Below are 15,454 nucleotides of genomic sequence, written 5' to 3'. Positions count from 1 at the left end.
ATGGCTAATTTTCCCTGAGGTTATAACCTGTAAACCCAAAATCAATAGAAAACCAAAACACATACTGGCACTTTTTACTCATAATAGAAACAGATTGTCAATGAAGTGTACAGAACGGGAGTCAAGAAGGAAAAATGTATTATTCAAATTTTATAAATGATGTACAATTGATCTCTTTTGTACGTTTTTTCTTTAAGCACAGGATTTCAATATGTACTCGAAGGGTGACACGACTACATGAGCAATATACTTTGTTTTCTTCATTAAACACAGTATTTTAAATTAAGAACCCTCTGTAGGAGAGCTGTACTGTCAATCTCAGAACGGGTTTTTTTTTTCATCCAAAAACATATATTTCATAAATATCTGGCCTACAAAAAATCTTAAATATATTAAAAAACGTTTTGCTCAAAAGAGACAACTTCAAAAACGTTTCGGTGCGTTCAACATACTTTTCTGTTAAAGGAAATTGTGTTTGAAAACAGTGCAGACACTTTTAGGCTTTTGATGCCATGGTAATGTGACTCGAGGCCCGTAGTCGTTACACGTCTGCTCTGTCACGTGGTGTTTTGTGAGCGCTTCTGTAAATAGCCGCCTGAGCCTTGCAATAATCTGCTGCCGTCTGCATCCCCGCGACGTCGCAGCTGAAATGAGGTTACTGCGTGTGGTTATTCTTCCAAGAAATAAAAAAACAGTTTTCATTTAGGACCGGTTATTGCATTCAGGGAGCCCTTTTGACAATTTGCAGTGGCAGCAGAGTGTAACCGAGAGCATTAAAAACGTGCATGCATGTATAACATTATATGATATACATTATATTTGATTAGATTTCTATAACAAAAGGATTGGAAGGCAGTTCTTAAAAATGCCACATCTACGAGAGCAGTATTTTAAAAGCGCATTGCTGCATTAAACTAAATGACTTTCGTACAGATTTAAATGCAGCCCGCGTGTTGCACATTAGTGACTGGAACAGAATGAAGGCAGACACTGTAATGTATTACCAGGGAATGAACAGTAGAGGGCAGTAGACATTGTGAAATCTCATATTTAAATCAGTACAGCGGATCATCTGAAATGAATTAACAGGCACAGCTCTGTTAATAAAAACATAAACATGCAAATAAAAAATAACGTTTATAAATTAATGAATGAAGTAAGCGTGTCTTCTAATTCGAGGCTTATTTGCAGGACAGCTTGGTGGCGGCATTGCTCATCTTCCTATATGGGATGCTTGCTGCACTTTTGTTTTAATGTGTATTTCAGTGATGAACTGGGCACGTAGGCTACAAAGAGAATCACACAGAAGTCTTGCACGTGTATCACACTGAAATCTCACTTGTATTCGGCGTCGCAATTGTACAACTCAGCTGAAAGACTTTTAGCAAGAATACATCCTTCCAACAATCTGGTGCACTGCGTCTTCCAAGATGCAAGCACTGTTTTATCCGTGTGGTTGTCGTCAGCCCCTTCATTAAAAACGTGGTTCAGTGTTTACTTCCTGCTTCTGGACTGACTGGACTCCAGTAAACCAATTATTTCCTGCAATTTTGCTACAGTTTAACTTAAGAGAAGCAGTTAAATGTTTTTCTGAACACGAATTTCCGTGTGAGCCTATCCTGTATATATAATTATTTAACAGACGATTTTATATATATATATGTGTGTGTGTGTGTGTGTGTGTGTGTGTGTGTGTGTGTGTGTGTGTGTGTGTGTGTGTGTATATATATATATATATATATATATATATATATATATATATATATATATATATATATATAGATAGATATATATTCAATGGGCCTGAACTGCCACAAGGTGGCGCACTTTATTTTATTTTGAGCCAACTAATATTAAACATTGTAGCGCATGAAAGTGTTTGCACATTTCCGATTATATCGATAATTTCCCTAAAACTGAGTGTGGCGCTAAATTTGTTTGAGGTGCTCCAGGGATAGAAATAAGTCTCCTATTACACAGCAGTTTTATCTATTGCAGGTTTTACTACGAGCTTGATTAGCCACGGTCACAGTGTACAGGTAACAAGCTCAGGTGTGTCTTATTAAACTCATAGTGAAGCCAGGAGTGGCTCAAACAGATATGCAACGGCAGTCTTATTTCTAGCCCTGTGCTTGGAAATATCTTTGCTGTGGACATGTGGAGGAGCTGAGATAGGGACGTACCCGCTGCAACTTTGTGCACAAGAGGTATTAATGGTGTTATATGATAGGGTTCAATGAATACAACGTTTTTAATCAATAGCTGGAAACGTTACCTCCCAGAGACTGCAACACTGCCAAATATTATTATTACAAAGTACTGAAACTGAAATTGAAATAATCCGTGGCCATACTCAAACCCACAACTCAACAGAGACCCGTTAGGTTTAGTGTTGTTATTATTAATACTTATTGATACGCTGTACTGCCCGTCAGCCTTGCTCTGGGTGCTTTGTTTCTGCTTGGGCAGATTCAGTTCAAGATAGTTCCAGATCCCTACTTTCTCCATTCAAACTAATTGAGCTCCCTGGCCCAGTTCTGTTATGGACAATTCCTTCCCCATCGATGGTGCTGGCAGCCAGTCTGCTGTGTTTCAAACAGGAATTCATTTTCCTGCATATAGGTCATGGAGTGAGTGATGAACACAATGGGCCTGAATTATATACTGGATCCTCACTTGCAAACGCTCCCATTCTTATTATAGACAAAGTCATTTATGTATTACAATCTATCACTCCTTAAACTAGTGCCTAATTCTGATCAAAAGCTAGTTCTGGCCCCAGGGACATTAACAAGAGCTGATTCAGTGAAACAACAAGTGATTTGTTAATCATTTTCTCTGAGTTCAAAAGGGCTCCTGGTGGAGTAGATCCTTTCCATATGTGGCTCTTTCATAACCAATCACAACTAACACCACTGCATTTAAGGTGGGATATACTATGTACTATGAAAATAACAATCTAATACCACCATGTGTAAAGTAACTTACATGTAATGCATGAACAGTATAAAGACATGCATGCTTTCCTTCACTAATGTCAGCAGCAGTTTTCTGTTCAGCAGAGTTGCTCAGTTGCAGAGTTAATCTTGCGTAAAATATTAAGTATATCTCATGCGCTTAGCAAAACCTGCACCACCTCTATCCAGCCTGCGCTACCCAGACACGCACAGCCGGAGTCTCCTCACAGCTGAGCTCTGAAGATGGGAAAGCAATTGCAATAATTGCAGAATGTCAGCAGGCCCGTTTGTCCAGTAATTAAAAAAAAAAAAAAATTAACAGAGCTAAAAACTCAAAGCGTTTTCCCCTTGCTTTTATATTATTATTGTCAGTTTTATTTTCCTTACACAAAAACAGCACTTTTGCACACAATAGGGACTCGGCTTGGTTAAATAGAGACTGTAAGCTGTTCTTTTTAATTGACCAGAACAGAGACAAAATAAGGACTGTCATTTACCCAAGTGCGGCACAACAGAATCTCTCATGGGTGCCAGTTTAAAAACACAAAACACGTTTTATTCTCAATAAACCCTTAGTGCAATTTTGTACTCTGTGGGAAAGTGAAGAAAATATATTTGAAATGAAAGTTCAACTGCACCACATCTATATACCACTACTATTGATTCCTAAACCAGGCTGTACAAATGTAATGTTTAGAAGTGCTTATTCAAAAAAACAAACAAACAAAACATTGGAGGCCAGTGCATTTGATATTTTAGCAATGGCATACTTAACGATTTGCACACACATGCTAATGTATCCACGCGGCTCCATTTTGTCTACTAGAATCTATAAATAGGTCTTTCCTAGTGTGTTTATTTTCAGGCAAGTAGAAAGCAGCTATATAGTCAGCAATTACTAATAAAGGGTCCAAATATCCATTATATGTGGTTATAAACATTTATATATATATATATATATATATATATATATATATATATATATATATATATATATATATATATATATATATATATATATAGAAACCACTTATAATAGACATTACTTTGTAATACCATACCACTTATAACAGACATTACTTTTGTAATACCATAAAAGAAGCCTGCTGTGTCAGCATGTGAAGGAAGTGGTGGCAATATAGATAACTACAGTTAAAATGTCATAACCCGGGAAGGATAAAGAAAGACTTTTTGTCTGCCAAAGCTACTTCCGGAAATATTAGTAAAAACGCAACACTTAAACAGAGAAATAGTAAAAAAAAAAAAAAAAAAATCAAACCACTTTTTTGAGGTTGATGGTTCAGGATTGTTTTTATTCGCCACACAGACAGCAACAACACAATTTCTCAGGTACAAGACTTGTTGCACATATAGACTTTGCTCTTTACTAAAATATACTATGTTAAGATACAGAAAATCACAATAACTCACGACAGGGTCTCTCACACAAGACAAAAAAAAAAGAAACGCACATTAGCGATGGTACTATGAAGCTGTGTTTAGCCTTGGGAGCAGTACAGTGCACAAGGGAAATTCCTTGCGATGGCTTAGTAAGGACTTGGACCTTCAACCGTTAGAGCCGTCCCTTTTCAGCTGCCCTTCTCTGTTACAGGTGAGCTAATCTGGGTTTTGTAAATTATGAAATTCTGAAAGCAGAGCCCAGGAAGCACATGGTTTAGTTAATGAGAGGGTTTCGGAAGTTTCTGCCGGCAAAGCGAGCCTTGTCTCCCAGCTCCTCTTCAATCCTATTGGGGGTGTTAAAGATATATAATTTTGTTAATGACGTGACTGCAGTGTCGTCGTCCCCCCTCCCCCCTTTCCAGGATAAACTCCTTGAGATGCACCATCTTGTTTTCAGCAATGGTGTTCTCAAAGAAGCACTGATGTACTAGCCTGGTATCATATCTAATACAACAGTTGTGTTTTGTTGCAATATGCAGTTCCTTTAAAACTAAACCGCACTCATTTATATCCAAATTGCATGCAGTTTTTTTTATTTATTTATTCTATTAAAAATTGTAAACCGAACTCCAGTATTTCAGAACCTAATACATTACAAGGACTCACCTCAGCAGTTGGTTATACTTGGCCAGACGCTCAGATCGGCACGGGGCTCCGGTCTTAATCTGATGGAAATTAGAAAACGTGTTAAAAGAATCACCCCGAGTCAACTCACTTTATAGTACTTTGCAAAGATCAGACTCTTGTTCTTATACTGACCTGGCCAGTGCAGAGACCAACAACCAGATCTGCAATAAAAGTATCCTCTGTCTCTCCAGAGCGGTGGCTGACCATCACCCCCCAGCCACTGGACTGGGCCATCTTACAACTAGAGAGGAAGGAGGAACACATGCCATTTATTTTCAAACCCTATACCCCCACCCCAGATACAAACTGTTATTTTACAGTTCCTTAAAAAAATTGCTATAAAGGTTTACTAGAAACACTATGAACATACAATTAGACCAGCCACATGCATTACTGCAAAAGCAAAGCAGGATACAGTTTTGGGCTATAAAATTAGTGCTGTGCCCAACTTAATGTGCACATGTCTCTTTAACAAAGAAAACACTGAATCTTTCAGCATACTGTAGCCATTGAATAAAACTCCTTAATGACTTACGCCTGGAGTGATTCGGTGACAGAGCCGATCTGGTTGACTTTCAGAAGCAAGCAGTTGCAGGCTTTGTCGGACACTGCTTTAGCAATGCGCTTGGGGTTTGTCACAGTCAGATCGTCACCAACCACCTGGATTCCAGTGCTGGCGGTGAATTTGGACCAAGCTTCCCAGTCATCCTGGTCAAAGGGATCCTCAATGGAAACAACTGGAAAACAAAACAAAACAAAAATCACAAGAGCTTCTTTTATGAGCTTGAACTAAAAGCAGTTGCCACAAATCCAACAGATACAGCCACATTTAGGTTTCGAACATGTATGAACAAACCACTGCTCTGTCACTCAGTGTCACTCCAGCTGCTCCCATTGGAGCTCAATACAGTTGTGCTTATTGTAAACTTCTACAAAATATTAATAATGCCATAATATGCTTGGGCAAGTGCATGTTTTTTTATCCCCACATATTTTGTGATCAAAACAAATGATAGGTAAATATTTGTATTTCCTTCAGTGGAGTTACTAGAAATACACAACACATTTGATTAAACCCCTTTCTATACACCCATGTACTCTAGGTAAAGCGATGAAACATCTCAACACTACTGTTCTCCAGGATAACATGCACTGAAATCCTGCCAGGTTAAGCTCACCTTTTATCAACAGGCAAGCCGACTATCACTGGAAACTTAAGCTGAAATCGTTAATCATAACCAGTTGGGAGGGATTACTGAGCCTTGTTTGAGAAGCACTAAGCACATCACAAAGATTAAAACCCTACCTGGATAATCCTTGACGAATCCCCTGTACAGGTCAGCCAGCTGGTCAGGAGTGATGTATCTGCTGGGATCGTCGGGGGATTTGAAATCCAAGTCGTATTTGCCATCTTTGTAGAATTCAGAGGCAGCAACGTCCATTCCGATCACGATTTGGTCAGTGTACCCAGCCTTGCCGATAGCATTCTTCAGAAGCTCCAGGGCTGAGGAAACAATGACATAGATTTAGCATTGTTACAGCAAAACAAAAAAAAAAAAAGAAAAATGTGCATTTGCAATAGAAAAGTTTACTCCTCCTGTTTCAACAAATCATTTTAGTAGTGATACTAGAAAATCAGTAGAAAAGTATACTGGGGAAAAATATATATAAAGCTTTGTGGATTTAAAATAGACTTCAGGAACAGCTTGATGTTGGAACTTGATAATGTTAATTATTCTCTCATTTTTTGAAATATTTTAGTAATTTCCGATCAGCACTAAAAAAAAGTTTTTCAGGATTAAAATCTTTTAAACTACTGGAATCCCAAAACAATCTTGCAATGTGTGCAGGAAACCCAATGAAAACAGCTACAAGCTTTCCTCACAGCCAGCAGCTGTCCGAAATAATCTAGTGACAGGTGGCGGGTTGTATTCATTCAAATTGATAGCAACGCCATGCCAATTATGAAGTATAACTGTGGCAGCACAATAAAATCTGGTCTCCTTTTGCAATATAACAAAACTGTTCATCTGTTAGTCTTGTTGTTAAACAGAATCTTCAGCATACATGTTTTATATTCACACTACAGCTGTTTCTGTCACTGAAGTTGCCCTGAAGTCCAGTCTCCTCAACAAATCACAGGGTTGAATGCTGTTTTACATTGTCATGAAGTCACAAAGACACTGAACCCCACTGAAAGAATGAGCTTTACATTTGGTACTTGGGAGATGGCACTAAGAAGAATACAATTTTTTTTTTTTTACTGTATTATGCATTTCTCTGTATTTAAAGTATTATGGATTTTCTTGTTGTTACTGCATCTTGTAAAGCACTTTGTGATGGTGGTCCACTATGAAAGGCGCTATATAAAATAGATCGATTGATTGACTGAAAAAGGAAGGCTGCATTGAAAGCAATTTTTAAAAAGTGCTACTCTTAACCAAAACACCTCTTTAAATATTCTCTTGGCTCAGCTTACTTTGATTTTTTATTCTAAGTTATTAAAATCCAGAACAAATTCTCCAGGCATGAATACGGCAAGGCTGTGCACATGTATCTACTGTGCACAATGGGAATGGTCAGATAATAAAATGTCTCATTCATGGCTCCATGTGCCATTCTGCAGCAGCAGTTGTTAAACGTTTTTCTTGCAGTGGCTCAGCCTGCAGTATCTGGCTGTTTCAGCACCTCTTAGCAGCTGGGTCAGAGTTTGGCTGATTCCGAGGCCACAAGTCAATTCAGTTTACTGTATCAAGTTGAAGAGCTTAATCTGGAAACCATCTGCTTCCTTGGAATAAAATCCTCAGGGCTCCCATTGCAAAGTGCTTGATGGCACAACAGTAATTTAACCACCAAGTAATAAATCAAACTTAACACTCCCTTTTAGAGTACCAGAATGCTGTACAGCATTGGGGCCTGCAACGCATGTGCTTAACGCTGGTAACTGTGTGAAGCCTACTACAACTGAATCCATTAAATGTGTACAGCACTGTAGCTACCAGCTTGTTTAGTTTACTTTCCAGAACTATTTCAAAATCTAACATAAAATACTGTACTATTGTTATTGCTTCTGGCAGACTTTTGCAATACAAACTGGTTGTTTCTTTGATTGCATGATGTTAAATAAAATAGCTAATTAACGTTTATTTCGTTTTTTTATTTTATTAATTTGGTTTTTTTAAATGTCGTTTCAATCCTAAAATTCTAGGCGATGCAAAACCTTTGGCCATAGCCATGCACACTTCTGCACATAGTTAAGATGCCCCACTGATGGAGTCACGCTGATTCCTGCGAAATCCTATCCGCACTAATTTTAGAAAGCAGCAGCATGCAAGGCTTGTGTGAAAGCTAGTACGTTGCCCACCTTCCTTGTTCTCCAGGATGTTGGGGGCAAAGCCTCCTTCATCTCCCACGTTGGTAGCATCCTGGCCATACTTCTGCTTGATGACATTCTTCAGGTTGTGGTAGACCTCAGCACCAATGCGCATGGCATCCTTGAAGCTGCTCGCTCCGACGGGCAGGATCATGAACTCCTGCATGGCCAGCTTATTGCCAGCATGGGAACCTCCATTGATTACATTGAAAGCCTGAAAAGCAAAACAAAAGCATACCTTAATATCTAAAAAGAAGGGGTGTCACTGGTAGCCACAATAGCCAAATATAAAAAAAACCCAAAAACCTACAGAATGTATAACAAGCAAACCAATGCAATACATGTAAACATTTCTAACACAAAATCAAGGATAACTAAAAATTATTTTTCCAGTGTTTTTTTTAAAAATGCCCAGTTAGATTAACTGAAACTCACAGGAACTGGAAGGATGACTTCTGCGTTTCCAGCGAGATCAGCTATGTGGCGGAACAGAGGGACCCCCTTCTCTGCTGCACCAGCCTTGCACACAGCCAGAGAAACACCCAGGATGGCATTGGCACCAAACTTGGCTAAAAGGGAAAAACAAGCAAGACCATACAGTTGGCAAATCAGTGCAAAAACGACAGCAAGTTAAAAATGAATTGTCTGCATATTTAATTAATGTTGCCATGCCAATTTATTTTTTACTTACATTTGTTTTCAGTGCCATCCATAGCCAACATCAGCTTGTCAATCTTCTCTTGCTCAATAACAGACACATTCTAAAAGGGTAAAAAGTAAATACTAATTACATACAGCAATGCAATTGCATGCTGAAGAAAAGTCAATGAGACAATTCAATTAAAAATGCCACTGTACCTTACAAGTAAATTGCCATTATGCATACACCACACTACACATGTCAAACGGTTAGTCAAACAATAAATGTTCCTACCTGGCTAACAAGTGCAGGTGCAATTGTTTTATTGATATGCTCAACAGCTTTAGAGACACCTGGAAGGAACAAGCAAATGCATCACTGATCAAGTAACACACTCATGCTCAGCAGGCAAAACTAGACGATCACGGCACTCGCAACACCTCTATTCCTATCCTCCAAAAAACAAAAGGACGGCAATGCATGAGACAAGAGTTGAGTTTTGTTTAATTTTTATTGAATGAAGATGGTAATCGTCTACAAATGCCTGCTCCGAAGTTAGTTGTCAAACGCATGCTTTTGTGAGATGCAATCGTATTATTATGTTTCCCACGCGTTTATGGATTACCTGATTACACAGAGCTGGTCCCAAGAACTCATTAACATATTTTACAGCTCTGGACACCCCTGACAGAAGTGTAACAGAAGAAGAGACGGAAAGATGTTTGTACAGAACAAAGATCGTAAGATGAGTCCGAACATGGAAAGAAAGGAAAAATATGAAAATAAATAGTCACGTTTACTTTATACAACAAGAACCCCTTCTCTTACATCACCAAACACTTACAGTATCTGAGAAATTCTCCTTTTCAGAATTACCACTTATTAAATCAAGGTATTTATTGCTAAGTTACATCACATAGTAGGCTTGACTTTCAAATTGCATGGAAGCACACAGATAGCTCATGGATTTGTTTTTGAAACATTTGGTTGGAAATCAAGCCTAAGCTGAAAGGCACATTATACACTTTGTAAAGAGTTAAATATTCTGATTGTATTATGATCTCATTACTGCATGCCACCTTTGAGAAGGGTACGATACTGTACGATTTTACAGAATTAATTGAACATCAAATTGTTTCTTCTTGCTTTGGTTAAGCTTGGCAGACCAAATAAAACAAAAACACCCTTCAAATGTTCAAAAGAAGCTTGTGTTTTTGGGGCCTATGTAATATTTATCAATAATAAAAGCCTGATTGTTCTATGTTTAACGTGGGTAGAATAGAAAATGTCAACTGATATTTATTGGGTAAAGACCAAAGTGCTAGCTACACAAAGTGCATCACTTATTAAACACTAACAGCCTTGTAATGCAGCGTTTGCTGTGTCCTTGGCAACTGCTTTGTTTGGAAGCAGGTAAACATGGTTTTGCAGACACCATACACACCTTTTCCAAGGTAGCGAGTTTTGTCGTTGTCACGGAGTTCCAAAGCTTCATAGATTCCTGTGGAGGCCCCACTAGGGACGGCAGCTCTGAAAAGACCTGAAACACAGAAACGACAGAATGCAAGGCAGGGAGCACGACATGTGGAACAGACCGGAGCGATAATGGTGACTCAGCAAAGGATGAAACGCTAACTCGATGAAGTCAGCTTTAGGTATTGAGTATTCCAATTTGCAAGAGGGGAACTTCAAAAGACTTATTTATGTAATCACGGGTGAATCCAGACCAACCTACAAGGGTTAAAAAGAATACTGTAAGCCTGCTTACCGTGATCGTTATGAAAATAAATTCGGCCAAAATCTGTGCCCAGAATACACGCACGAATCAACCTATTTCAGTTTAACCAAGTGTTAAAACTCCCCCTTCTAATTTTCATTTAATAAGTGAAGTTGACTGCAACAGGTCAGCCAGCAGCTGTGTCAGCAGCTTTAAAACCTTTATCCTATGATCCTACAGAAGCCAGAATCTTTCAACATTGTATGAAGTCACTGAAATGAACATGATCTTTCACAGTAGGAATTTGGATCGTGGGGTAAAGTTGCCAACAATTTCTGGTGTAGTTTGAGGCAGTACCATATTACGAGTATAACATATCTATATATAATACATCGATTTTTTATATAGCACCTTTCCTAGTAGACCACCATTACAAAGCACTTTACAGCTGTGAACTGTGCATTATATGCAGAGTCACTTACAATTGGACATTGATTTAACTCAAGCAGGTTAAGTGACTTGTGAAGGGTCACACAGTGGCACAGGTGGGATTTGAACCAGCGACGTTCTACTTACAAGCCCTGGACTTTAACCACTGGACCACACTGCCTCCTAACAATAAACTTACAGTAAAGCCAAATGGAGGCCAAATTCTCTAAAAGGAAAAACAAACTGGTAATGATACAGTTCACTAGCCAGGAACAGAAAGGAACTGGTCTTGAGAAAAAGAGACCAGTTCAAACTATTAGAATATCACTTGTTACTACGATACAATGGCTGGCATGGCTGGCAGTCTCATTGTATTGCACTGTCTCGGCCGAGGGTGCTTGTGTATAATTAATTTCTGTGCTAACAGAAGCTGATGAGCAGAAATGCCGCATTAAAAAAGTCCAAATGCATGATGAAATGCGGCAGAGCTCGTGCAATATCTGTTAAAACCTATTAGATCAGGCTCACTTGCTTGTTAATGCTTTTTCTATCCTAATAACGCCCTATTCCAAACTCTGTAAAATGCTGCCAAAACAAGCCTGCCAGGAACAACAGGGGAATCCACGTGCACACAAAGCAGAGTAAGAAATGAACCGTGTGCTTGGCACACGTGACTTCCTGTGCCTGGCAACTCAGAGTAAAGGAGAGTTTTCCTGCAGGTAAACCAGATCAGCAGACGCATTTCACTGTGCTTTGAGTCGACCGTTTAGTACCAGTCTATAATACTGGCTGGGCTGTACTATATTGGCTTGCACGAAAGATTTCATAAACCAAGCTCTTTTGGGGTCTCACACAAGGGGGCAGATTTTCAGGGGCTTGTGACATTTCAGAATACTTTAATAATACAAACATATTAATATGCACGGGAGTTTAATATTGGGTTAAAGAAAATCAATAAATCATGCTTTGCAAAAAAAGGGCCACTAACTCAGGGTCTTTACTGACCAAAATGAAAGTTCCCAAAATTAGGTATGTAGAGAACCATCAGAAGTTAGCAATACAATAATTTCATTATGCTACTATAGTAATTATGATATTGGGTGTCTTTCAAACTGTGACAGCTGTATGTTATGTTATTACTGTTCACTATTGTAGTACTTCAGACTTATTAACACTCAACTCATTTATTGGACACACAGGGTATAACCAGCTAATAGCCAGCCCCACAGAATGATTAGACTTTAATAGCATCCTGTTCCAAAGCAACTTGTGTAACATTACAAACAATCATTTTATTCTTCTTTAACTTGATCCCCCTTCATCTCAGTCTAAATGGGAAGAGGAGAAACACTTAACCTTTTGGTGGCTGGGCACTATCTTGGATTACTTCACCTCAATTGTTCTGAAGCTTTGCATTTTGCCAGGTCAGTTTCAGACCAGACAAAAGTGATTATAAATTCTGTTCTAACGGTCTTGCATAATGCAATCTAAACCACTGAGGCACGAGCACAGCTTTGTCCTGCCATTTGTGGTTTATAAATTAAAAATTAGACTAGTGTCAGCCTCCAGCAAAACATTTTCTTTTGTATGTAACTAAATGCCTATTGGTATGTACTGAAGCCTGGCAAAGGTACCAATGGGCAAGGTGCCAGTGCAATTACCTACCAATGCCATGTATTGTCTGACTGATCGATGGGATTCAATCTGGTATGTATCATTGCCCGAATCAGACAATGCCCTAAAAGGTCACAAAAACAGTGCTAGAATACATTTTAAAAAATGTGGATTACACTACAAAATACCAAGTGACTTAAGACTATTACACTGATGATGGCAAAATGCATTATATTAAAAGGAAGTCTAAAAGATGCAGTGGACAGATGATGGACCATTGATGGTGATTCAACAATCCCACATCTACGCCACAAAGAGACTACATGTGAAAAATGAACTTACCTTTCTTAGTGTATAAATCTACTTCCACAGTGGGGTTCCCACGGGAGTCAAAAATCTCACGAGCATGGATCTTCAGGATGGACATGTTGATGGTTCTGTTAAATACAATAGCATATCAGAAATGTGTGTGTTAGCCATTACACAGTATACTGTGTGTTCATTACTGTAGAGTTTGAAAACAAAGCCAGAGACGTGTAAATCAATGCATGTGCAGGAGGAACACTCGATGAGTTCGTTCAGGTGAACCGCAAGGATTCAAACATGCTCACAATTTCACAACCAATCTGGCTCGCCAAAAACATCATCACAGCTTGAGTACTGGTATTGCTATTTTTCAGTTTAATTTATTACTTGGAATAGAAGCAGCACAATAAACTCACCTTCTGAAAGCTTTAATCTGCTTTACCACCGAATCCCCTCCAAACTAACACATCATGAGATCATAAATCACAGACAGCCCAACAGGCTTGACATGGCTTCCATTCACGTCACCCATTTCATTCTAGTCAGGGCTTTCACGGACTTCCACATTAATACTGGATTTTTCGTTCTAGTTCTATCATTAATGAATTTAATACAATCTAAAGGAATTTAAAGATACATTGTTTGATGCATAGGTTATATTATACAGCATGACTAAGAATATACCCATAGTGCAGCGCATTGCATGATTCATGAATGATGCAGATTTGCTTTGAAGCCAGACAAGGGGTAGAAGAGCTACATCTGCTAATTTTTTTTTTTTATTTTATTACAGATTTAGTGTAAGGACAGAAAAACACAAGACATGAAAGAACTGTTACCTAAAGATCAGTCAGGAAATTGACAGCTGCCTGCAGTTCACATTATACCTTATTACATACATACACTGAAACTTTAAAAGCTTATGTATGTAAGCTCTGAACCTAAGAATGGGTTCACCCAGCAGGTTTTGACAAATAGCATCACTTTATTAGGTCAATATATAAAACATTATAATAGAAATAAATGTTACAGCAGTATGTCTAGTCTATTTTGTGTAACCCAAACATCTTCTACCGCCTTGCAACATCCAGTGGGCGTACCACCATTATGTCCTTATTCAGATAAGTATTTCATTACCACATCACACTGGGCCTTCGCACTGCAGAGGTGGTTTGTAATATCACGAACTCAAAAGCTAGACTGGAAAACGTTTTTAAAAAAAAAAAAAAAAAAAAAAAAAAAAAGACACGACTGCAGGTTATTTAATTTATAGTCAAATAATGCTTACAAACAGGAAAATCCATTTTAATCGCACCGGATTTCAGTAGAAACCAACATGGACGACAATTCGGAAAAACAAATACGGACATGCTCACTTGATCATGTAACTGCGTACGTTTCCTAAAAACCTGACTGTGGTGTCAGAATATATGTATACTCTTTAGCTAAATAGGTATTTTTTAAAAAAATCATAAATCCTATCATATCTATGTAAGGGAGAAGCCCTTTAAAAGTACCCGCACGCACCGACAGGAGCTACAATTTAATATCAGTCTAGCTGAACTTGAACCTGATAATAATATTCCTTCTGCGGACATTTTACACAGTGGCTCCAATGTGGTAGAGTTGGGTACATTTAGTTAGCTATATGGACACGGCAATTTTCAACATCAATATACTGTATAGTTTGTGCTGTTTTTTTTTATATTATTATCGTATTGTAATAGTTCAATTTATTGTACAGTACGGTTGCTTGCTCACTGCGGCAGGGTAACGTGACACTCAAACTAGTCGACTACAAGATTTCATCTTCTAGTCAAATGCAATGACAAGCTGGGTGGCTCACTCACGACACTATGCAAGACATTTAAGATATTCAAACTGGAAGAATAAAAAAAAAAAAAAAGATTCTAGTTTTAAAAGCACCTAAATAGCGTGGACTCCTAAAATTAAAGCAATGTCATGTCATGACAAAGAGATATTGCAAGAAACGAGTATAGTATATACAATAATAAAAAAAACAAAAAACAGCGGTATTTCATTTCTTCTTACCTTTATTGCGGCGGTGTGCAGGTGCGGTAGCCGGTGAAGGTTAGAGGAAGGGCAGCTCCTATCTCTGCTGTCTCAAAGCGGACAGAGTGCGGCTCCAACGAGGACATATGAGAATGGGACAGGCAACCGCGTCCCCGCAATCTGATTGGTCGGGGCGGGACTCAGGGGACACGTCAGAAGAGACCTGAAAGGCTGCAGGAGACGCAGTGTGGAGTACGTGTGGGGAATCAGCTTGCCCGACTGCTGTGTCGTGTGGTGGGAGTGGAGATTTCCGCTGT

General features: G+C 38.7%; 1 protein-coding gene across 2 annotated transcripts; it reads right to left on the bottom strand.

Annotated features, from left to right (window-relative positions):
* Window positions 1-4,249: 4,249 nt before the first annotated feature.
* On the bottom strand, window positions 4,250-15,327 carry LOC121328854 (alpha-enolase). Of its 2 annotated transcripts, none has more exons than XM_041273978.1 (12): window positions 15,177-15,327; window positions 13,161-13,255; window positions 10,503-10,598; window positions 9,684-9,742; window positions 9,110-9,179; window positions 8,854-8,987; window positions 8,410-8,632; window positions 6,352-6,549; window positions 5,581-5,782; window positions 5,178-5,286; window positions 5,025-5,083; window positions 4,250-4,702 (listed from the first exon to the last, which is right to left on the bottom strand). In XM_041273978.1, exons 2-12 carry the CDS (start codon window positions 13,243-13,245, stop codon window positions 4,633-4,635), a joined length of 1,305 nt encoding a protein of 434 aa, XP_041129912.1. In that variant the 5' UTR covers window positions 13,246-13,255; window positions 15,177-15,327; the 3' UTR covers window positions 4,250-4,632. The 2 variants fall into 2 exon arrangements, with proteins under 2 accessions (XP_041129912.1, XP_041129910.1); XM_041273976.1 differs by lacking the exon at window positions 9,684-9,742 and adding an exon at window positions 9,353-9,411 and having other exon boundaries at window positions 15,177-15,325.
* Window positions 15,328-15,454: the final 127 nt, after the last annotated feature.

Source organism: Polyodon spathula, chromosome 16, assembly GCF_017654505.1.
Source record: "Polyodon spathula isolate WHYD16114869_AA chromosome 16, ASM1765450v1, whole genome shotgun sequence".
Classification (NCBI taxonomy): domain Eukaryota; kingdom Metazoa; phylum Chordata; class Actinopteri; order Acipenseriformes; family Polyodontidae; genus Polyodon; species Polyodon spathula.
The sequence above is the reverse complement of the archived record's forward strand: the minus strand, read 5'-3'. Positions and strand labels throughout refer to the sequence as shown.

Excerpts from the sequence above, each read along its gene's own strand:
- LOC121328854 (XM_041273978.1), bottom strand. The coding sequence starts at position 13,245 with ATGTCCATCCTGAAGATCCATGCTCGTGAGATTTTTGACTCCCGTGGG. Across the intron at positions 6,550-8,409 it reads CATCCTGGAGAACAAGGAAG|CCCTGGAGCTTCTGAAGAAT; the intron begins GTGGGCAACGTA and ends TTGTTTCCTCAG. Across the intron at positions 5,084-5,177 it reads TTGGTCTCTGCACTGGCCAG|ATTAAGACCGGAGCCCCGTG; the intron begins GTCAGTATAAGA and ends AATTTCCATCAG.